At 41.7% G+C, this 25,185-nt stretch overlaps 1 protein-coding gene across 1 annotated transcript in view; it reads right to left on the minus strand.

The window, feature by feature from the left end:
- The window catches only part of shank3a (SH3 and multiple ankyrin repeat domains 3a), a 143,777-nt gene extending 119,161 nt beyond the window's left edge, over positions 1-24,616 (minus strand). Inside the window, exon 1 of the mRNA XM_069685922.1 lies at positions 24,538-24,616. Within this exon, the coding sequence (XP_069542023.1) occupies positions 24,538-24,600 (63 nt within the window). The 5' untranslated portion in view covers positions 24,601-24,616. The remainder of the gene's footprint in view (positions 1-24,537) is intronic.
- Between the last annotated feature and the right edge of the window lie 569 nt (positions 24,617-25,185).

The following is a 25,185-nucleotide window of genomic DNA, read 5'->3' on the forward strand; positions in this document are numbered from 1 at the left end:
TCACCTGGCGGCTATTGGGGGTCGTTGAGGGTGAAAAACACGACAAAAGGCATCTTTCTGTTTGTCTAAATGTAATAACATCATTGTAACAATGCAGGCATGTGCAGGATAGGTATTTAGGAAGTCAGGGCAGGAGGGAAACTTATCCCACATAATGACAACATAATTACATTTTTTCTACCACAACGCCAAATGAGGTCGTTGCTGGCAGTCCTAGTGTTTAGTAAGCCATAATAACACACCAACATCTGTAAAGATTTTTTTTAGCAAAGGGACAGTAGCATTCACTGCTCAAATGATCCTTGATTCTGTTTTTATAATCTTTCAAGCTAATAAATCGCTTGAGTTTAAGGTGACCCTGTAGTCAGGACCAAGGTGAGAGGGCAAAAACATTAAAAGCACTTTTACCAAAGACAGATCAAGAGCGAGGAACGTGTCCATGTGACCGGAGGCTGCAGCCACTGAAAGTCAGTGGACAACATAAAAGAAGGCAGTTCATGATGTATCACCTTGTAAAGAAATATGTACCAATGTTCCATCCTACGGTTGTGTAACAAACCAACTTTCTCATATAAGATGCAGTGATGTTTGTGAAAACCCAAACCAGAGACAAATTGCAACGTCGCACACTGAGTCCAATATGTTCAGTGAGGATGAGGGAGCATGCCTATAGAGAAAATCACCAAAGTCAAGAACTGATAAAAATGTTTGAATTAGTTTTTTTCTTGCAACAAAAGAAAAACAGCGTTTGCTTCTATAGAAGAACCTTAATTTCATGCTCACTGGACATCTACACTAGTTCGAGTTGCATAACAGTTACAGTTTTTTGTGTTTAGGGCACACAAACTTCTTGTCTTCATTTAGGAACAAAAACTACTAGGTTAGGTTTAACAAAAATGATTATGGTTTGGGTTTAAATTAACGCTAACATAAGCACCCTAGTACTAATACGTACCTTGGATAACTTAGGTACATAACTTAAAAAGAGTCAACTTCTTAAAAGCAGTCAACACAGTCTATTAGCTTCACATGGGAATCAATCAATCTCCTGAATAAAAGTCCACAGCGCCAGACGGTCATCCAGAACACACTGATTACAGTGTTAAATCAAAACAGCTAGCAAGAGGATCACGTCCAGGAGAGACACTAGAGGATACACGTTTGGCCAATGACAAATTGACCCAAGATGTATTTGGCGACTTGGGAGAACTGGCTGATCTTAAAAAGTAACACGTCTTAGCCATTTGATGGTGAACAGCAACAATATGCATGAATTGGTATATTTTTGCAACTTGGGGACTACCTACAGTTTTAGACTGCATTTTCCTCTCCCAGAGATTTACTCTTGTCTCACTCTTTTACTCTTTTTAGCTTCCTCTGTCAACATCCTCTCAGGCGTCTCTGCTGCTGGCACTGCATCCACACTGATACAGAACTAAGGCACCTAAAGGGAGAAGTTTGCCTTCAGATGTTTCTTCCAGAAAGCGAGCCGTAACAGACTATAATTTTAAAGTAAAAAGGTAACATAAGATCGTTTTAAGCGAAGAGATCAAAGAACATTTTAGAGATTGTGAAGGGTTTTTTGATTGTGAATCACTTTGTGAAGGGTAAAGTCAAGATAAAAGAAAACACAAGTGTTGTGCCACTGCCATCATGTCAGCCTGGCACAGTCATCATCATGCAGCCTTGACAAATGGCAGGGTAATGCTAATTGCTAGCTAGCTGTCCATCACCTATCAGTGTAGAGGATGACTTAAAAGAAGGCAGGGATGTCAAAGAGCTCTTTATAGCAAAGAAAAGAGACCTGAATTATGTAATCTGGCCATGTGAGACAAACATCCTCCTGTTATTCATGTATGTACATATTCATCTTTTTATTCTTTTTGTTTGTTTGCTCAATTCCCTCTACTTTAGTATATGTTCTGGGTAATCTGTCATCTTTCAATGCCAATACATCATACAAGAAAGTGCGTGTTTGGTTTCATTTCTCATTGTACACATGACGTGTTCACAGCATTTTCAAAGCAATTCAAGCATCTTATAACACATTTGTAGCTCCTCTGTTGCAAAACATAATTGCTTTTACTTCTCAAGGTGGCAGGACGAGATGTACGTTTATATAACGTGGATCCTTGGGTCGACACGTATTGCTTTCCTTGCTAATCTATGTTTTACTGTCTCCTCGAAAGTTGTCTGCAAGTTAAGTTTGTTTTAAACCACTTCAAAAAACATGTCATGTTATATAACACCATATTGTTTTAAGGTGCAAGGGCAGTGACTAATAAAGTTAATGGTTCAAAGTTCCATCACAGATTCATCAGTTTATTTGATTTGATCTGATCAATCAAGATTACTATTTGCTTGTAAAGCTGGGATGGAACAACATTTTACTTAATTACAGTATATAAAGTATAAACTAGCCCCAAAGGCCACAGAAAGGCCCCTAACTTAAGTGTCACTAGATGTTTTCCCAGCCCTTAGCGTTTTGGGGCTCTTGCACCTTTACTACCCCTTACTGATTTAATCTGAGCATGCACACGGTGCCAATAGTGTCAAAAAGCATCATTGTCTGTATTTTTAATGTTTTTCACAATAGCTCTGAAAATTAAAATAAATTGTTTTGCATGTGTTAAGGGAGCAGTGAGGAACATTCAGTGGAATCTAGCAGTGAGGTTTTTATTGCACCAACTGATAACAGTTCCCATCATCCTCCACTCCCAAGTGTGTAGGAGAAGCTATGGTTGCAGAGCTCACAGAAATCGCAGAAGGCCTGCTCTAGAGACAGTTTGTGGTTTGTCTGTTCAGGGCCACTGTACAAACATGGCACTACAACTTGGCGAACTCAGACACACCAGACTTGCTCCCTCTGCAGATATAATGACCTCATTCTAAGGTAACAAGACCAGGTCAAAACTTAGTATGTGGCCGACCGCATCAGGTCAATGTGCGCTTTTGTGGGCAATGTGTTACACGGACTGTCCTTATGAGGCCGATGACAACGTGTTTGGAAGCAGGTGCACGCTGCGGACGTAGGTGAGGACAGCGGAGGAGCAGCGGAGAAGCAGCTCTGCCTACTCCCCGAACAAAGTATCCAGAGCCGCATAGACAGAGAGTCGCGTCAGTGGAGGTCCAATATGCTCCATGGTCCACCATTGAGTCGTGACTCTCTCTGTCTCTGTGAAAGTACCGTCACTCAGTCTCTCAGTCTCTCAGTCTCTCAGTCAGTCAGTTACTCAGTCAGTCACATACAGACCCATGTGTAGGGCTGACCCCGGCGGTCAGCCAAAAATGAAAATAGCTACCAAAAGATGCCCCTATCTTACACACTGGACCTTTATGTGTATTTAAAGATTAACACTAAATGACTTCAAGCTAAAAAATAAAACCTCCACCTGAACAGACGTCCACTGTTCAAGTCAAAAGTTAGAAGTTAGAAAGATTTAAAGGCATTTAGGATAAATACTTACAACATGTAACAACACATAAGGGTTGAAGGTCACACAAGCAAATGAATGGCAAGAATTCACAAATCAACTCAAAACATCTCTTGGAGCTGGATGGAGTTACCTATACTCCCACCTCCAATAGAAAATAGAGGATAGAATGCTGACATTAATATGTCTCCATATGTTTCTTCTGCACCCTCAGCACCCAAACACAAGCTCTGTGACTACTTAATGTTGATCACATGGTTGTTTTCTATATTTGTCAGTGTCAAATGAGTCAAAACCTTTATAATTTGCAAATTGTCTTTGACTGGCATGAATGTACCTAATTTGTTAATGGTCCAATGAAACCCTGATTAACACCACAGTAGATTTAATGGTGATTGCTATGGAGAGTGTTCTTAATAAACAGAAAAATCAGCTCAACTGATCAACAACAGGTACCTCAAGTGTCTCTCTAATAAACAGGTCCAAATCTCCCTCTCTGTTGTCTCTGCTCTGCTTGTCTCTTTAGTTTCTATTGTCCTTTATTTGTCTTCTGAGTTACACACACACATGTGCAACATGCACACATATATACACACACTTCATTTTACTGCTTTGCCATGGTTCCTTGGTGCCATTGAAAACAGAGGTCTTCACTTAAACTCTCCCAGAGGTCCAAATAAATAACAATATAATTTATCTTAGGGCTATGAATGAATAACTCCCCTCCCTCTCTCTCCAGTAGCGCCTTCAAACTGCAATGCAGAGCTGGCCAGAATGGATGTGACATTTAAAGCATGAGAGAAAAGGAGAGAGTGTGAGCCCAGTAGAAAGTAAAAAAAACAATTGAGTGACCGACTCGAAGAGAGAGAGAAAGCAGGATAGTGAAAAAGTAGACGTAGGCGTCAGTAGAGTTCATGTGCGCGCCTGGGTGATACAAAGCTAGACAGGACAACTTTAGTTTGGCAAATATTTGTGTTTAACAAATGTGAGTGAACACAAATGATACTGTTAAACTCTAATGACAGTCGCAAGGTGAAAATCTGCTTCCCATTCGGTCTGAACACAGTTTTGTAACTGTGTTGGCTTTTAGAGACTGTTGACTGACAGGATAAGTGTGTAGGATTTAGTAGGGCTGCTCGATTACAGCAAATACCATAATCATATAAAAATAATTTTGGGCAATAACTGAGATCACGATTATTGAAAACGGTTACTCATTGATTTTGGAACGTATAACTTTTTTCTTTTAAAAAAAGGGTCTTTCACAGTGTGTTTTCTTGAACTTCAAACATCATTCAACTGAAAAACTTGAAAATAATAAATCAATAATAAAATGAATTATATAATGTATGAATGAAAACTAAAATTAAGGTAAGTTACTTTGTGGTGCAGACACCACCGTGTAACAAATCTTGCACAGTATTTGTTGCTGCTCCTTGTTGAAGTGTTTCCAAACAACGGAATTACTTTTTTACCTTTCTTGTTGACCAAAGGCTCTCTCTCTCCGTCATCTTGGCTCGGACTGAACTTCATGCCACTACAGCCTGGCCAGTGAGTGTGGGCGGGGAAAAGGTCACTGCTGAGGGGTGCGCTGGATTTATATCCCAGGACAAAACAAGAACGTCATTGCGAAACAGAGTGCGGCAAAATAATCGTTTTAACTAGATTTTTTTTCAAATTGTTGGAAGCCAAAATCGTAATTGAGATTAAAGTTCGATTCATTGAGCAGCCCTGGGATTTAGTGCTATTTAGGGGTGAGGTGTCACTGCAGTAGCCGCTCTTCAGAGCCAGAATATGGTTCTTATTATGTTGGTCTGCTGCAGCGAAACATGACGGTGCATGAGTGCAGGCTAATGAGAGATGAAAATGTTTCTGTGTAGGAGAAGAAAGCTGATTCTAAGGTATGGAAGACACAGAAATTCTTATTTTCAAGTAACTAATAATCTAAAAGATGGAGTAGAAAAGTTTCTAGATGCTCATTGTTCAATAGAAACAACAAAATGACAAGAAAGTTGAGGACAATACCAACGCATCGGAAAACTGCACTGTACAGTCAGTATAGAGTTTATATGTAACTGCTAAAAAGTTTGTGTAAGTTAAGTTAGAGTGCTCTTAGATACACTTACTGCCTACATTGTTTCCAATGTAAGCAAGCTGACAGATGAGGTAGGCGTTCAGAGAGGTGTCAGGAAAGGAGGGAGCAGATGCTGCTCTTACTTTTTCAGCTGACTGCTGTGAGTCGTCATGTAAGCACAGCAATCTCTGAAAATACACTCAGGAAAACAAAGCAGGAACTAATAGACCCTCTCCGCTGCAGACATTTAGACATGTCAAAGCAGGAAAAGCACAGGTGTAAATAATAGCTTAAAGATAGCTCCATTCAATTAGGCGTCTGAGTAAGCCATAGTGAGTGAGCATGCACTATACCAGAGTACTGAAAGTTGCTCAGCTAAATGGACTGCAGCCCTCATTCATGTTATTAATTCAGTCAGAATATCCATCAGAAGGGTCTACTTTTTCTGGCACACCTGAATGTATGCAACATATAACAGAACAATTCTTGGTGACAGATGCAGCTGTAGTAGTTTGATGCCTGAAAACACATCGAGTGCATGTGAGTAAATACACGTGCATGTCTGTCACACTGTGTAAATCCCCAATGCAATGGCCAGTGAGTGATATCCGTTCTAGCATGCCATGTTCAACCATGTGTAACTACATTCTCCTACTATGAAGGCCGGATCTTGACCCTGTGTTTACAGAGCGTAACAATGCCACAACCAGCCCCGAGCAAAAAAAAGGGAAAGCTGCCACAACAAGAGAATCGAGTAAATGTTGAGATGTAACCGCTGCTTCTAATTTCCAATGCTGTCGTGCATTATTCTTTTATGTTATTACAGTGTGTAGAGATAACAGACAGTTTCTTCAGAGGTTGCAGCTCTGCAGATGTGAGGAATAGTTTGTCTTTGTCCAATCCAATCAAACCAAGAGGACAGCTCACAGGGATGCAGCTGACACTCTGCATCTAGCAGACAAATGTTACACTTATATACACTTATTGACTTACATATACAGTATATACCATCTTGTCTTATAGATGTTTTTAATAGCATTGTTGATGCTCTTTATGTGTAGTCTGACTGTTTGCTTCAGTCCCACAGAAAGTTGCATCATTTATTCTGTTAGTTTCGCACTGGAGGCAAAGAAAGCACAATTTTGTTCCTCCAGAGAGGAATATAAATACTGTATTTCACTACATACAGATTGATCACATTAAAGTCATCATCATATTTCTTATCTCTTAAATATGAGTGTTAATTTCTTTTTAGGTTTTGGACTGTTGGTCTGAGAAAGCAGAACATTTGAAGAAATTATCTTTGGTTCTGTGAAAACGATAGGGACGTACATTTTCACTGCTTTTGACCTTTAATTAATCGCTTATGAAAATTGTGGCTGGGCTTCATCTAGAAACTTCTAAAGACGAGGAAAAGTCATTGAAGTGCTGCACTACACTGCAGAGACTTGGCTGGTCACGACACGGAAGCTGCAGTTTTTCTTAAGAAATGAAAAATGGCATTCTTCTGCGGTTTGTTTACATGTGCAGTTAGTGCCTCTTGATCAATGTCCTTCCATGTCAAACTCATTCACACTCTGGTTAAGATCAGACACTCCGGGGTATGTCGCTCTTCTCTTCAGCTTCCCTCTTGCCTTCACACTATTTCATCAAAGGCCAGGCCTTGATCTTTTGTCTGCTTAAATTTGTGAAATAAATGAAGGTTGATTGGACAGAGAGTAGGAACTCTAGGGATGAGAGGAGAGACTGTAGGTCACACTTGTATCACATGGTGGAATAATAAACAGAGGTAGCATGAAGGAAGGCAGAGAGGGCAGTGAGTTGTCAATCAATCACTATATAAGATGGCTTAAAAGTGTTAGATTCTCTTTATGCATCGAGATAACGTCAAAATGACATCAACCACTCTGAAACAACAATTTTGCAGAAGATTTGCAACAAGCAATTAAGACCACAAACTCATGAGGGGAAAGTTTACTGAGGTGATAAATCAAGCGAGAAGTTGGGTCAGTTTTTCATAGACTTCTATCTGCCTCTGCAGTCTATGCATATATTTGGTGAAATTAATAAAAAGCTGCTGTATAAGTGAGGGCCAGTCGTGCCTATCTACCCAGACTTCACAGGTATGCATGTAGAGATGAGAGGCGAGGAACTACACTAATATTTTAAAGAATATAAAGAACAAAATAAGTTCTTGACGAGCTATACAAACTAATTAAGTCTGGCCAGCACTTCTGCATGCATGTTAATGAACACAATTAGCACGTTATCTTCTGTTTTGTAATAACACAGAAATTATGCACAACACATTACACTCACTCAGAGAGAATTTCAAACAAGTAAGGTTTACAGGTTAGGGGGTTGTGTACACAGGCCCGTGTGAACACAAGTTCAATTAGGTTTAAACAGGTCAACTAAGTTGAAACAAACAGGAACACACATTACATCATTCCACATCTGAATTCAAAACATGGCCCAAAAGTGCCGGACTAATTAACATGCATTGTTTGTGTGCAGTTGTTCGTGATTATGCAATCAAGGATGATGCATGGAGCGCGGAGCAGGACATGACTATCGTATCTCTGAAGGCACAGATGGCATCCAGTCACAATAGAAGGAGACAGGACATTGTTGTTGCCTTTTGGCAAATAGTGATGCATCGACAGAGAAGAGAAAGGAGAGTGAAGCATAGTGGTGAAGTGAAGTGAAAGAAGAGAGAGGTGCTGAGATGATGGAGTGTAATGACTCTCACACAGCCCTGTCTCCATCTCCCAAGACCTCTGGCTGTCGCTGCCCAGATGACATATGCACTAATTAACAGTGCAGAGCCTCCTACTGGATTTGGGAAGAGCTAAGAGGCCTAACCAATGCCCCAAAGGCATAATACAGATCACTAGTAGAGCTAACGTGTGTTTGTTTTCTTGCTTCCTGAATCACACAGAGGATGAGTAAATCAGAGAGTAAAGCTGCCACACTCTGCTGTACGTTACTCATGCACCTACGCATTTTCAAGGTGCGTGCAATTACATAGGAATGAGTTTGGTTTTGAGTGACAGACAGATTAAACGAACTGCCCCAGCCTTCTCCTCGTTTCCTCCCCTGGCTCTCTGCTCTTTGGATCCGTTTGGCCAGAGTCCAAGACGATAACAGGTGCATATGTTTCTCTTCCTCAATCTGAGGATCCTGCAGGAGCTGCAGCAGCAGCAGACTCAGCAACAGCGATACAAACTAATACTGTTTCATCTCTCACTCTTCCATATTTTATAACACAGTTGAAGCAGCAATTAAAAATAGATGAGCAGCAAAAGGTAGCACATGTTAGTGCCTGACGTGTGAATGACTCGCTCTCTCTGTCTTCATACTGCCTACTTACCGAGTCTGTTTATCTCTGTCGTTTTCTGTCTACAATATGTTTATGTCAATATTCTGCAAACAAATATGTTAAACCTAATTTTCCAGAGAAGCATTCAGATTTAACTCTTTCTAACTCCAACCATGGCCTGTTTCTATCTACACTGCCTGATCAACAGCTTCAAATAAGTGAACAAATGCTCAATCTGCCTTTTTTGGATCTAAGAAAAACAACAACACGTCAGCCTCAAGAGGTACAAATTCAGGTACCAATCAACAAAACAATATTCCAGAAACTTTAAGCCAGGGAGAGCTTATCTTACACCCTTGTCAGATAAGTACCAGAGTGTAACGGAGGACAAACAGCATGACCTTGCATGCAGTTTAAACAACAGAAAGAGACACAAAAAAAAAGCTTATTCATTAGCAACTACGTAATCAATGCTCAAGATCCTTCTCCTTTTTAGGGCATATTTTCCGCTGTGACTAAACCTCTAATGAACAAACTGAATAGCTTTTATTTCATGACTGCCAAGAGTTTCAGCTGAATCCTGCTGAAGTGGATAATAGTATATGATAGGAGTATTTAAGAGGAATGAACCTGGCTTTCAGTTCATGTTGCCGATAATAACTTCCTCAACTCTGAGGTCGTGATGATCACAAGTGGGGGAAAAAAAGTCACTGTCTCACAAGTTCCTTATATGCAGTGACAAATTAGGATGGAGAAGCACACTGCCACAGACATGTTTTCATCGGTGTGCAGACAACACGGTCACTTGAGTGTGGTTTGCCAATAATTTACAAGTCCTTTCCTCTCGGATTAGCCTCGTTAGCTATATGCTAACGAGCGGAGCAATGGATCTCTGCCAAATCTTTTAATCTAAGTATTTAAAGCAAGTGCTGAAAAGGCAGTTTGGCAGCTGGCCTGTATATCTTTTTCTTATTTCTTTCATTTATGTTTCATCTTTCCTTTTTAGGGGCTCTTTTTTAGGTGTTTCTGGGACAAGACCAAATTAAAACTGCAAATGCCTGGCCTTTACTGAGCTGCACTGACTTTGAAATAAATAAAAAATTAATAACACATTTAATTCAGCATATTAAAACCAGCTTATCAACTTTGAATTAAATGCCCCAGTAAGCATCCATCTTGCAAAAGTGAAATATAATCAGACACCTGTGCTGCAAACAAACAACTCTCTCACCATCTCTCTCTCATCCTCCCGTCAGTGCGTGGGAAGAGTCGACCATGAAACTTTGCTGGTAGAAGTGAACAGGTCATGAGGTCACACCTGGCTATGGACAAACTAATATAAACTATCGCCTTATGTTTGTATGCCTCAGCACACTAGTCAAGTTGAAGTAACATTTCTGTCTGTGTAGACTCTAGAGTTTGGAGTCAAAATGTATTTAGTGTATGTTTTGGCGAAACGGAAGTTAATACTATAGCGACATGTATGATTCCAGTGAATAGTTTCCAGTGAGAAATATGCTGCCCTCACCTAGAGACTATGTTTCCACAGGAGGAGAGAGTACTGATAAAGAGCTTTGACACATGATGCAATTATCATCACCTTAAGTTCAATATTAGCAAGATCAAAGAACGTGTTGTGGATTACCAGAGGAACAGGAGGCCCTCTGTCCTGGTTGTCACCCAGTGAGTGAAAAGGGTGGGTTCATACAAGTACCTTGGGGACTAAATCTATAAGAATTGATTTGGAGTGACAATGTGAAGCATTATGCTGTCACAGTAAAGTTGACCTTTCATCTTTTGGGTATAAAATGTCATCACTTCATCATTTTAACCTATTAGAAATGTGTGTGATATGTTGTCATAATTAGTCTATGAATTCTTGAGTCATGGCCACAAAAATGTTTTGTGAGGTCACGGTGACGACCTATGACCTTTGACCACCAAAATCTACTCAGTTCATCCTTGACTACAAGTAGACGTTTGTGCCAAATTTAAAGAAATTCCTTCAAGGCATTCCTGAGATATCATGTTCCCAAGAATGGGATGGACGTAAGATCACAGTGACCTTGACCTTTGACTACCAAAGTCTAATCTGATCATTCCAAAAAAGGACGTTTGTGCCAACTTTTATCATAATTAGCGTAGGAATTCTGGAGTTATAACCACAAACGTGTTTTTGGAGATCACAGTGACCTTGACCTTTGACCTTTGACCATCAAAATCAGTTAATTCTTGACTTCAAATGAACAGTTGTGCAAAATATGAAGAAATTCCCTCCAGCCGTTCCTAAGATATTGCGTTCACAAGAATAGAATGGACATGAGGTCAACAGTGACCTTTGACCTTTGACCTTTGACCGCCAAATCTAATCAGTTCATCCTTGACTCCAAGGGGACAATTGTGCCAAATTTGAAGAAATTCCTTCAAGGCGCTTCTGAGATATCGTGTTCGCAAGAATGGGACGTACGTACGACGGACACCGCCACACGCCAGCGCGGAGGCATAACAAAGCATCACTCCACTGTGTCCATAACAGTCAGACTGAATGAATAAGACAGTCCGACCATGTTTGGTAATCACAACCTACAGCGCAGCTCACTCTTAGCAGTTAACACGCTATCTCTTTGATAGAGGGTATTACCATTTAAATACCATGAACACGTCTCTCTTTAATCTTAAGCCTTACTGTCTACAGGAAACTAACTGTGGCTCTATATACACACCGTAGACTTTGTAGTCAATCTCCAAATCCCATAGCATAAAATGAACATAACACCCAAGGGTGTACATCTGAACTATAACCGTCTAACCCCCCTGAGACAGGGAGGGAAAAACGGCATTGATTCAATTAACTCGGATTAATGGGCTACCATCAAGATTCAGACACCTTGAAAGGCACGGCGCGGACACACTCTACACACTTTCCGCACAGAAAATGCTGAGGCAGGACTTTCTCTAATTATGGACAATGGTGCGTGATTCATGCTGATCATTTGATACGAATAGTTGAGCTTAATTTGTGTTGAAGGGGCATGTTGTTAAGGAAAGTGCATAGGAAGTGTGTAGGGGTAATCTGCTGAGTGATGTAGCAGTAGCACAACATGAATCTCAATCCTACAAAGGGACGATTTTGGCCCTTACATCATAAAGCACAATGACCAAAAAATACAAAAAAGACGGGTAAACTGCTGTTATTCCTCAAAAGCATAAGACCAGTGTAACCCTAACAACTTCTTGGCTGCTGACACCAGACATAGGAAATTATCGTACATTCTGTGTGCCAAATATCATGACTGACACGTGAGTCAGGATGTTCTACGAGACTTCAAGGTCTTAACAGTTTAACAAGTGTATTCCTTATGAGTCATGGCACCACAGCAGTGCAGGCCTGTAGATATCTACAGAATGATGCCAGAGTTAGTTACAGACTGGAATATACAGTTTATACAGTATATTTTCTTCATGCCAATTTGAAATGTTCCTGTTACTGCAGTACAGATTAAAGGAAAGAAAGACTTTTATGGGCCTTCTCTTGCATCACTTGCAAACAGCTGTTTGAGGAAGAGAGGAAAGCAAAGAGAGAGATAGTGAGAAAGAGGTTGTACTGTAAAGAGGGCTGATGTATATTTGTATAATTGACCACAAAAGGAAAAAGAGGGAGTGTATTAGTGCGCCTATAAGCCAGACAAAGGGGTAGAGATTATAGATGTGCAGTTCTAACAGCTTGAAATTGAGCAGCTTTAAATGGTGAGACTCAAAGGAACCGTATCTTTCATCTGCAGAGAACCCTGGACCTGAATCTGTAAAGAGCTAGCAGGCTGTAATCACTGGTCAGTGGCCACTGGCAGCATTGGGCCTCGTTTGTCCTGCAAACTGTGCGTCAGTGGCACTGGGTGACTGCAAAAGTTTCTTGAACTCTCCTCTCTAAACTCCTGTGTATCTCAGGTGGTTAAAGTGGCAGATGGGAATACAGTGTTAACAATACTAAAGTAATAACTGTCTCTTACAACTAAAGATGGAACTTAAAGGTTTCCAGTTCATGCAGCAGAGAAAGTCACTATCCCTAACTGGAAACTGTTCAGAAATAAAAAAATTTATACCATCACACACACATGATGCTCGGGGCACGACACACACACAACAGATGTACAGTACTTAGGAACAGGTGTTGCTACCTATGCATTCTTCAGCAGCCTTCTCTGCGACTATCTCTATGCCAAACTCTGTCTGCCTCAGTCCCTCTTACACACGCTGCATTTTAAATGTACACTTTGTTTGTCTGCAACAATTCGTGTAGGACCACAGCAGCACGACACAGAGGACTACCCTGCATCTTAACAACCTCATCAGAGAGGTGCAGCACGACGTCTGCAGTCAGCAAGCACACTGTAAACCTACATGCAGGACACATTTTAGACAGATTTCATAGAAGGAAATGTTTTTGTTTCCCAGCGCGCATTTATCCTGCCTCTCAGCCTCTTCTTTTTTCACTTTAGCTTCTGTTTCCTTGAATTTGCATATCATCAGCCAGTTACTCTCAGGGTGTGCCAAGGAGCAGTGCACCCTTGCTGGTTGCCAAGGAAACTTGCTGAAAATTTCAAACTGGCCAATACGGCCTGATGGTTAAAAGTTTTTTGAGCATATAAATTCCCTCCAACCAGAGCTGTGTGTGATGACATGCTTCTCACTACACATGTATCCTCCCAGGTGGGTAGCAATGCCTCAGTTTGTTGGATCAATTCCACTGCAAAAGGCAGATTAATCACTTATTCAAACTCTCATTGTCCAAGAAAAACATTTATATAATACAGAAGCTATTTGCTGAATCAAACATGCCAAATGTTTTCCGATATACCACATAAACAGTAGTAGAATATAAATAAATATGCTACCGAATAACTGTTTCAAAAATGCAGTATTCAGTGTTTCCCCTAAAGGCATAAAGGGTTTTTAAACGGTCTTGGATAACTGGAGGCAAACTCAAATGACCAAATGAGGTGCTGTCACTGAGCAGAAAATGGTCAGAGGGTTTTTATTACCTGTCCACATAGCCAAGAGTCATCTGACAGAGCTCGGGAATGACAGGATCAGAAAGAGCTGAAGGCTCTTTTGTGCCATGGCTGGATTGTTCTCTCAAGTGTGTCTGCTGGAGGCATGTCTGAACCCATGTCACGATACTCACACATCACCTGCCAATATCCCTTGTGTGCTTTTCATCCGATGTAACCCCCTTTTTTCTTGTCACTGTCAACCTGCCTTTCTCACATGTCAGGGGCAGCGCTGTGGTGATGTCCGGCTTTGGAGCCCCCGTCAGATGGTTTTGGGGTTGTCATGGCGATCCATTCCACCAGTATTTGCTTCAAATCGTCCTTCACTTCTAAAATATTTCAACTTACACTTTTCTGTTTTGAACAGATGATAAAACTATTGGATTGAATGTTGTTTGTTAAAGTCTGCAATCATAAAAGGTGTCACAAGGAGCTAGCTATGATTAGCATTTATGAAAATCACTTATCACTTATTGTCCTTTACCCTCTGTCCCTGTCTAGGCAACACACAGTTCTAAACAAATGTATCAGGTATAGTAACGGGCAGGTTTCACTCTTTGTTGGGTTAACAAGGTGGATATAAATTATATGAAAAGGTGTGTGAACACAACACGGAGACGTCGATGTTTCCAGCCATCATTAGACAGTAGAGTCAGTCACTGATGTAGTTATAATGTATGAAATGTAATGATGAAACGACAGTGAAAGAGTCAAAAGGCAAACTAAACACATTTTAAATTCTATTGGTGTTAAAATAAGATGATTTTATAAAATGCAATGGTTCCAAATTTTAGTGACCTCTCACCTCAACACTTCTCCACATACACAATAAACAGTTAATGCAGAACGGGCTTTGACTCATTTTAAATACAGGATTAATGCACATCAGAAAACTTGAATACCCATGATACTCCTTAAAATTACATCTGTACAATCAATATGTACAACTGAATGTACTGTACATCTTAACATAAGCTTGTAATATGGGCGGCTGTGGCTCAGTGGTAGAGTTGGTCATCTCTCAGTTGGAAGGTTGGATGTTCGATCCCTGACTGCTACAGTCACATGTCGAAGTGTCCTCGGGCAAGACACTGAACCCCACATTGCCTGTGGCATAGCCATCAGGTATGAATGGGCATAGATCTGATTGGAGATTGGCACTTAGGCCTTTGCCATCAGTGTGTTAATGAGCGTGTGAATGGGTGAAGGTGACATGTAGTGTAACAGCAGCTTTGAGTGGTGGCAAGACAAGAGAAGCGCTATATAAGTACAGTTAATTTAGCATTTAATATCTTGTGTATTTTTCGTACAGCTAAAACTAATACATACCAATGAAGCAGCCCTGTAATAAATCCTTTATTCATATTTAGGCTTAATACTTGCAACTTATCACACAACAGCAAAACAAACTAGAGTCTTGAATATTATGATGAAAAATAAACATTATACCTTTACAAAGAAAGGACTTATTGCAGGGCTGTTGTATCAGACAGCATCATTTTCAGCAAGATGTAACAATAAACAGGAACCAGTGCGGCACAAAGTCCTGACACATGCAAACATATCACACACAGGTCTGATTGCTCCACCGTTACAGCACACTGGCCACAGGAGCCACTTGACTATCCAATCTTGTCCGTGATTACGGAATAAGTGCAAACACGTTCTGCATGCAGATGCAGAGGACAAAACCAGAGTGGAGTCCACTAGAATTACAGGGGAGGTACTGAGTGACAAACCTCTCTCCTGCTGCTTCTGAAGATTACCTTAAGATTGAGAGCGACTCCAGTTGTGAGTAAGACTCACAAAAAAGACTAGGACACATGTGTCGAACATGACCTGAATGCACTAATGTGTGCACAAAGTGAACCATTAACATATATGAACTGATGGAAGTCAAGGGCAAGTTCTCCTTTTCCAGCCTTCTTCTTCCCATTGGGCTCTCTCACTATGTGTTTTATGCATACATAAACAGCCAAAGACACACAGTGGCATTCACAACAAATATCAACTAAAGTCCACTTCTCCATTACTGTTGACAGTCGGGACTGAATATGCCAACAAGATCTACAGTTCACGTCAGTCACCAAGGAGATATGAGACACAGACACACAAACTTAGACACATATCAGTTATATTGATTTAACTTGACTTGAGTCAACTTCTCAGCAATTACATGAGTTTATCTTGTATCGCACACTGACAATTACAGATATTTAAAAATAGGTCATTAAAAGGTGTAAAATTCCATAATAAATAACATCAAAAAATATTTGTAAATTTTCCCTGAAAGTCCCAGCGAGGCTTATCAAGCCTTTTCCATAACGCATGACTAATTACAACCTCTGAGTGCACAATGTGCATCCATGTGACCAAATCAAGTTAAGATTGAGGAGCAGGCAGCTCCAGTGGGAATGAAAACATTATGTACATCATCTCTGAAAAATTATAGCACTGTGCTTAAACAGCACGCAGAGAGTCTGCACATCAACATGTTTAAGATCCTAAATGTGGATCACTATAATTTCAAACCAAATGATGACTAACAGATATAATTAGCTTCTTTGCAGAGCTTGCTGTAGGGTTTTAGCTTCAACCAAAAGCAATTAAGATGTGTTTATTTGTATGTTTGACTCAGTAGAGAGCCAACCACGATAAGGCAGCACGAGTGGAAACCGATACATTCTTACCTTTGAGCTCTGCTAAGACACACTCATTTCACTGAGGTTATAATAGTAGACACTGATCTCCCCTGCTGTTAAGGGGAATGTAACAGAGCACTATTATAGTGCAGCTTATTGGAAGTGTGTAAATTGCCAGAGGGTCTCCTTTTCCCATTGGCAGCGGTAAGAGAGTGCAGTGCTACTGTATTGACTGCCAGGATCGTGTTCAAAGGCTCTTTGAGGGCTCTTGCCACTGTACATACCATTTCAGTTCAGCTGCATAGTCAGAGAGCTTGTCTCATGAAATTTCACTGAATTGGGTGATTCCTTCTGTTGGTTAAGGAAACAACAGCCTTCCATTTCTTAAAAAAAGACAGATATCAAAATGTTGTGGCCTCTCCTCTCTGGTTACAGAGATAATATTACAATGTTGAAAGGTGTCTACCACCCCCTGCACAAACACAAAGAATATCAAGCCCAGACCTGTAGCAGAGGCTCAGTGTGATTCAGCTCATATTAACGTCTCCATCTATTCCCAGGCTTCTCTTAGACTAGACTTAGAGAGCGAAAAGGTAGGAGGAAACAGCGACAGAAAATTAACGGAGAAGAAAAGGACAGGGAAAGGGAAAGACTAAAAAAAAAAGACGCTATATAATAGAGTTAACACAAAGGGGGAGCAGATCAATAAACCAATCACAAGGTTGAAAATTGGCTATCCCCGAGTGAACGTTAATTGTTCTATGATCCAATTTATTATGCAGCGTCCCCAAAACAACATTTATTCTCCTGTTACATCACAATCACACTCCTTTTCGCCCCCTTTTCTGCACTGGGGGTAGCTCTACTAAAGGAAGAGCTAGCTTGTACCAGCATATGTGCTTTAGCAATTTAGATGGTAGTTTAAGAGACGACTGGGTGTCTAACTGGTGTGTATTGATTCAGACTGGTGCTGGATCATGTGTGGAGTAGTTATGGTTTGGCTTATTGCCCTCCTTCCTCTTAGATATGCCAGAAAATTACACTACTCTTTTTCTACCCTTTTCCAGCTCTGGGCTTTATCTCTCTTTGGGCAGGACCTGATGGACAGACGGAGGGGAAGCTAGGGAGGGAGGTAACACTGGGTCAAATCTCTCTCAAACTCACTCCCTTGATAGATGTTAAGGGGAAATGGAGGTAGAAGTATGCTACCCACGTCTTGTGTCCCTGCTGCCACTGTGAATGAAGCTAAGAATAGCCACGTGGGGATGTGTGAGACTTTCCAGATGCCCCCAAATCACTGATACAACGTTGCATATGTCGCTCTGCGTGTGCGAATGTGAGTGGATTCGGAGGAACTGTCAAACCACTGTCGCGTGCAAGACTTGAGTCAGATGCCGAGAGAAAGACATGAAGTGTGGATTACAGCCGAAGGACAGGGAGGCAAAAGAGAGAAAAGGCAGAGAGAAGGGGACGGAAAGAAAGAGATGGAGAGAAAATAATTTAGGTTAGATATAAAGGGACATGAAATGAAGGGAAACACCACACTACAGCGTGCATACATAAAATTAATGGCTGGCTGGATACACTCCTCTGAGACAGCACACTGAACATCTTTGGGTTGGAGACAAAACAAGCCATTTGAGGACGTGAGCTTGGGCTTGGGCTTGGGCAAACACTCATCACCATGTTTTACTGTTTTCTAAAACTTAATTGACCGAATAACTAAACCATTAAAGAGAGTAGTTTAGTCCCAGCTCTTGGTAACAGACAGATAGACAGACACAAATACACAAGGTCCACGGACAGACATAAAGAAGCACAAAGGTCCAAATCAGATTTTAGAAAACAGGTCTGATATAAAGAGTTATAAAAAGATGTTAAAAATGAGAGCTGGGAAACAATACTACTGTACTGAGGAGATGTAACAAATGACCACTACCACTATACTCAAACAAAAAACAAGTCCTTGCTACTGAAGAAATGGACTATGGGATGTATGGGATGTCCATAACTGAGGCCCTTGAGACTGCTAAGCAAAGGTTCACAATGCTGGCAGCCAGGCTAAGGAATGAAACGGGAGAAGCACAGGCCGAAGCGATAAATGACTGTTTCTAGAGAAACTATCAATACCAGCTGCAGTGCAGAAATATAGCAAGAGTAGACCCACCAGGAGCTGAAACTACTGGAAGAGCATATGGGAGAAATAATTATCACATACCACCGATGTTCAGTTGATTACAGATGAGAAAGCGGACCACTATCCCAGAGCAGGAACCACTCACCATCACAGCTGCATATATTCACTAACAGGGACATGAAAAATTGAAGAGAGTCGATTTAAAACTTTCTTAATGTAACTAACAGCATTGGACTGTGCCTAATATCTAGGGCTTTCCACAGTGGACGACAACTTTATAAATGAATCTGCTTAAACGAATATTGATAAAGCTATGCAATAAAAAGCCAAAGCAATACTTTCATTTCTTCCTTGGACCACCAATTTACAGTGCTGACAATTCTATTTAAAGATATCATCTCGAAGATCTCAGTTTTAGCACGCTTCCCAGATATACAGACAGTGTCGCATGTGAGACGTCCACAGTTGTAACAATAGTAACTCTTGATTTTCTTCGCTGGCTTCCTCCTTTTTAGACTGTTTGCTTCATCTGAGCGTCCAATTTGTTTCTTTTTCTTTGGATTTTCACTTATTTTTCAAGTTGTATCTGTAGTCATCGATCTTTTCTTTGTTTGTTCAGCCATAGTAGATTACTGTTTACTCGCAACACTTGCAGAGACCGGAAAAGCAGCCGCTTAGCTCCGCCTACCCTCTCTGGCAGACCAACCACTGCTGGGTGATGGAAAACGCGTCACTAACTGGGCGCCGCTTTTCCTGCGAATGTCGCCACAGACAGCCGGTCCGTAATTCTGCAAATGGAAAGGCTTTCATCAGTGGGCCATAAGCTCAATCAGCATTGTGTTACCTCATTCAGCGTTAGATAGTGACTTAACAGACTTTTGTTTACATGGAAATCTTATTACTTTAAGATCCACAGTGTCTATATGACATAATTACTTTTTTCCAACAGGATGGCTACAAGAACCTGAAATTCCACAAGCCATATCAGTACCTCTACTGGTAAGTAAGACATGAACTCTGTCAACTCAGTGTGAGAGCAAGGCCCAAGGCCATCACATAAGCCCTACCTGTGATGAGATGTGCACTTGGCGAGTTGGCCAACAGAGGATCCGGAAGCTGATAATATCAGCTGGGGATGAAAATTTGTCACCAACTAGCTTGAATCACAAGTGCCTTCCTTCACCACACTCTATGGCTTGGTTACTTCACAATGCCTACTTGTGTGGTCGAAGGGAAAAGTCTGCAAATTTAAACTCTCTAGCAAAATGAGTCCTAAATTAAGCTAAGTTTATCTTCTCTGGCCTGCAGGCTCTTTCACACTCTCGCTCTTAGTAAGACTAGCTGGATATTAAATTACATAAAGGTCATTTAAACATAGTACAGAGACTTATCATTATACATTCAATTTGATCTGAATTCCAGCACGCACAGACTGCATGCTATAGAGGAAAGGGCTTAGTGAAAGTCAAGGCCAGTGTGAAAGAAACATGAGGCATCTAGGAGGATAGTGTAAAATGGCTCCTGAAAATAAACTGCTTTCTCTAACTTTCAAAAATGAGGAAAGATGGCCAAGAAGGTCGTGTAGAGCCGATCCCCGACATGGAAAGATAAGCAGACAGTAGAGATGGCAGATAACCAAAAACCCTACGAATGGGTAAATAGGATCAGACTAAAGGACGGCACCGGGACACAAGTCATAGCAGCACAAGAGCAGAGATCCAACATCAAGAGTAGAGATCCAACATCAGGTCAACAGAAGCAACACCAACCAGCGTAGGTGCAGGATGTGCCAACGTGAGGTTTAGAAAGTTCAGCACATAGTTAAGGGGTGTTAAATGCAAGCATGTAGAACTTGCCAAAACCAGGCATGTGAGATGTGTGCACAGGAAAACACCTCCTCAATAAGAGACATTCAAAAATGGACGCTCACGATGATGGAGCTGAGATCCGGCACTTTGACAACCAGACAAGCAAATGGTTCTCTAAACAGTAAACATACTGTGCACAGCCCCCTCACTAATTGGTCTATGGTAGAGTGTCCTGACTTGACAGGGACACATGGGGAAAAACAGGGGATGTTTTTCTTTTCAGCCTCTGTGAATAAAATAAGAGAGAATGCACTAAAAGAGACAACAAGGGAAGCAGATGGAGAATAAGAATGGATGCAGGTAAAGAGCAGTGGGAGAGACTATTTATGTCAGTGTGTCCCTGTCCTCTGTTGGAAGATGAATGACATCCATTATCTGTATTGGGAAGCTGTCTCTATTTGCTCCAATCATAGAAATGGAGTTTTGGTAGAGTTGGATTTGATGAATGACAAATGATACCCATGATCTGAAAAAAAATCTTTGCAAATAATGTCCCTGACAGTCTGACAGAAAAAGGGGGGACTGCCAGCTAATGTAACCTTACTGTCCTACTGCCGAGACACAGTACTTATAGTTACACACTTTCATGTAATAATGGACTTGACTTAGTCTATATCAGAACCTTTGTCAGGTGTCTTGATGTGATACCTGACTCTGGCCCTAAACTAGACCTTCATGTTAAAAAGGTCCAGTTCTGTTCAAAAAACAAGACAAAACTTAGTATGTGGCTGACTGCATCAGGTCAATGTGCGGCAATGTGTTTCAAGGACTGTCCTTATGAGGCCGATGACAACATGTTTGAAATCAGGTGCACGCTGCAGACGTAGGTGAGGACAGCAGACGAGCAGTGGACGAGCAGCCCCGCCTACTCCCCGAACAAAGTATAGACAGAGAGTCGCGTCAGTGGAGGTCCAACATGCTCCATGGTCCACCATTGCGATGTCGCAACTCTCTCTCTCTCTCTCTCTAAGGCTCTGAAAGTACCGTCACTCACTAAGTCAGTCGGACAGTCAATCAGTCAGTCAGTTACTCAGTCAGTCTGTCAGTCAGTCACAGACATACCAGTGTGTAGGGCTGACCCCGGCGGTCAGCCAAAAACAAGGAATGTCTCCAAAATCAAATAATGTCGGTCATTCACTGATCTTGAGGAGGTTGTTCACTCATGACTATCACATCACTGTTTACACAGATATTTCCACAAGTCTCTCCATTGACTCCAATGCTACAACCCAGCTTTTCAATGGGTGCAAAACATGTGGTCATATTATGTCTTTTCTTAATCTTTACATCGAGTGAAACATTTCTAATTCTTTTCGGGGCCTGTCTGGTTTTGCAACTCCAAGCTGCTTTCCCCTTATGACCAAAAGTGCTGCCTCACATCCTCCGCCAAAGCTCTGTTATCCTTTCTTAAGTCACGGCTAAAAACCTCAGGTTACTGTGCATTTCCTGTTAGAGCCTCCAGACTTTGGAGTGACCTGCCTGAGCAGATAAGGCGTGCTGAATCCAATGCTTTTGTCTTTGCTTTATTTGAGTCTTTTGCTGTTCTCATTACTTGGTCTCTTTTCTTTTTTTATTTTGTAAATAAAGTTTAAGTCTAGCTCTTCCTCCCCATCAAATATCTCACAGTGAATAAAGAGCTTGACTTCAATAGTCAAAACCTTTCATGAGCCAAGTCCAGCTTTTAGCAATACTTGATATTGTATCCAACACTGTTCATTCCTCTTCAGCGCCTCACCACTTCTCCTACAGTTCGAAGACTTCAACACAGACTGGGTTGCATCTTTGAGTTATCCGTTAAGTTAGCTAACTATTAGCTGGCATTAGCACAGCAGGCCAGCTGAAAGAGAGGTGTGAGGATTAGGCTTTCCCAGAGTTGACGTTTCCGTCCTTCCGTGAGAGGCCTTGCCTCGTCCCTTCTCTCCTGCTGAAAAGTAAGAGTGTTGCCTGGTGTGATCTTTGCATGGTGCTTCATTCTCCTGATCCGGGCTTGAAACGCGGCAGGAGGTGTGTAATCCTTCTTCAGGCAGACTATTCTAGTGTAATCTCCTGCTCACTCAGAGTACACACAAGTCACTTTTGACTGCTCCATAAAAGATTCAAACTGTCAGAGTCTGGCCATCTGTCATCTGCCTCTGTGTTTGTCTGTCAGATTTTCAGATTTCTCTCTGTTTGTCTTTCCGTCTATCATTATGTCACACTGTTTGTGTTCTCGCCTGTTTGTTGGTACACTGGACTAAATGTGACTCCTTGAAAATAAAACTAATGATCTGCTGAGCATCTTTAAACTACATAAGCACATTAAGGGAAGTCCCTTGGCAATGGGATTAGGATTTGTGGGCATGTGTGCATATTTGTGAGTGAGAGTGCACACAAGTCAGAGTGTGTTTATGTGAACCTCTGTGCATGCACACACTTCATCTTTTTGGGTGTCTATAAGATATGCATGCTTGAGTGTGTGTGAGTGTCTGAGCTCAGTTCACAAAAGGCGATTCTGCAGCACCTTAGGGGAATACTCAGCTTTCTTTTCAACTGTTCTCCTTCATTTCCTGTCTTTATTCCGAGCATGCAGTGCTGGAGCTTTGCTAAAATACAATGGGTCATTTCAGCCAAGTAGCCAACAACAATGAGGCAATCAACAATAACAAACAGCCTCCTTCCTCTGCCATCAATGCCTTGACAAAGTATCAAAAGGTAAAGCAACCTACAGAAAGCCAACGACCTACCTGAGCACACATGTGCAGTGAGCAGAGGATGTCTACAGTGGAAATGTGAGAGCAAAAGTGGAGGGAGGAGTACAGAAATGTTGATAGAGAGGTAATAAACATAGGAGATGTCATGCTGTATCTCTCTAAGAGTGAGATCTTGAGTATGTCTCTCACGGGGAGAGAAAGTGTGGTGATAAATGGGAGATCCGTTCAATTGATAGCACTTCATTTCATCCTGCAGCCAACCAAAGGTAAAATCTTTCTTCTTCTCTGCGTATATTTGCAGTTTCAGGCAATTCCTTTCAGTTCAAAATCATTTTGATCTGTGACGTGTAAAGGACACTTTAATGGAATGACTGCCCGTACTTTACAATAAAGAATAAAGGCCTTACTTTACAACATCTAAAGAAGCATAACTAAAGGAATTCATTAAGAAAGGCTGTGAAGTTCTGCATTAACAATGACTCAAACACAACACGATTGATGTTACTGACTCCATGTGAATTCAAATCATAGAGCATGAAAAATGGATTAAATCCACTTATCTAGGATCTGCCCGGTTATATGCCACCTTCTGCAGCAAACACCCATTCAGTGTGATAGCAGTGATTTTGTGAAGGGGGTGACAGTGCAGGGTGTATGTTGAAAAGTGGTTTAAGGATCAATATCACAGTTTAATGGTCTGCTTTTTTTCAGGGGCTTGGACACAGGCTACATCTTCATGGAAACTCCAGGGAAAGGATTTCATTAAGAGGAATGCAGGATTGGATCTCTTCTTCCATCTGGGCACAAAGCGACAACAGACAGAGGGAGACAGAGGTGGAGGTAAAGTTTCACGGTTCAGGTAGAACTATCTCAATTCCCTACTTTGTGTCTTCCTCTGGATTTAAAAAGCCTCTTATAGCCTTATTTATCCCTGATGCCTTTTCTCTCCCCCCCCCCTCCCCTCTCTGCCTCCCTCTCCCACTCTCACCCTAAGTGGCCAGTTGTCAAAGTCAGCTGAAGCCCAGTTAATGAAGAGGTAGATTTATTAGCGAGACATCGGTGGGATGGGCGGGGGGTTAGCGGAACCCCAGAAGCCAGCAAGTAAATAGAGCCACTGAGTGTGCATACCCAAAAAAAAAGAAAGAGAGGAACGGGATAAAGAAAGGGGAAAAGGCAGTTTTCTGAAGACATTGAAAGAAATGCAGAGAAATCGGTGAAGCTGATAAGAGAGGTAGAAAGCACACAGTCAGATATGAAGGGGGAGAGGCAGCTTCCCTCTCTTTTATCCCCTCTCCAGCAGCAGCTACAGCACAAGCTCTTACCGTCTGTTGGAGGTCTGGGATTCCAATGCGGATGACCACGGTGTTGCCTGTAGGCTCCTCCATGGGTGCTCTTGCACTACAGCTCCACTCCGCACCGGGACGGAAAGCCGGAACACCAACGGGAATGGGAACGCCGCTGTCCTCTTCCTGGGAGCTGCCGCTGTCAGTGCTGCCCCCCTGGCTGCCGTTTGCTGCGTGTGTGTAAGAGTGTGTGAGTGTGTGTGAGTGTGTGTGTGTGCGCTGCTGCTGCTGGTCCTGCCGTGGAGGGCTGGGTGGCTCATGTTTGCCGGCTGCCGAACGCAGAGGCATGCTCCGTGTTAGGGGCTCAGTCTGTGTGTCTCTCTCTCTCTCTCTATCGCTCTCTCTCTCCAGACACACACACACGAGCACACGCGCTCACACCGATGGCTCTCGCTCACACTACACGCACACACGGCTTAAAGCGTGCATCATTCGCCTGGGAGAGAAAAAGAGGGAGGGAGACAGAGAGGGAGGGTGGTAGAGGGGGGAATGGGCAAAAAAGAGGGGGAGATTACAGGGAGATGAAGGGGAAAAAACAAAGACAGGGTAAGTGCCAGGGGAACTTCCAAGTAGAACTGAGAAAGATGCAAAGATAAAGCAAGATTAGATGATTAACATTTATAGATC

This window comes from Semicossyphus pulcher, unplaced genomic scaffold (assembly GCF_022749685.1).
Source record: "Semicossyphus pulcher isolate SPU_LCO1_2020_fin unplaced genomic scaffold, fSemPul1.0.p SCAF_8, whole genome shotgun sequence".
NCBI lineage: Eukaryota > Metazoa > Chordata > Actinopteri > Labriformes > Labridae > Semicossyphus > Semicossyphus pulcher.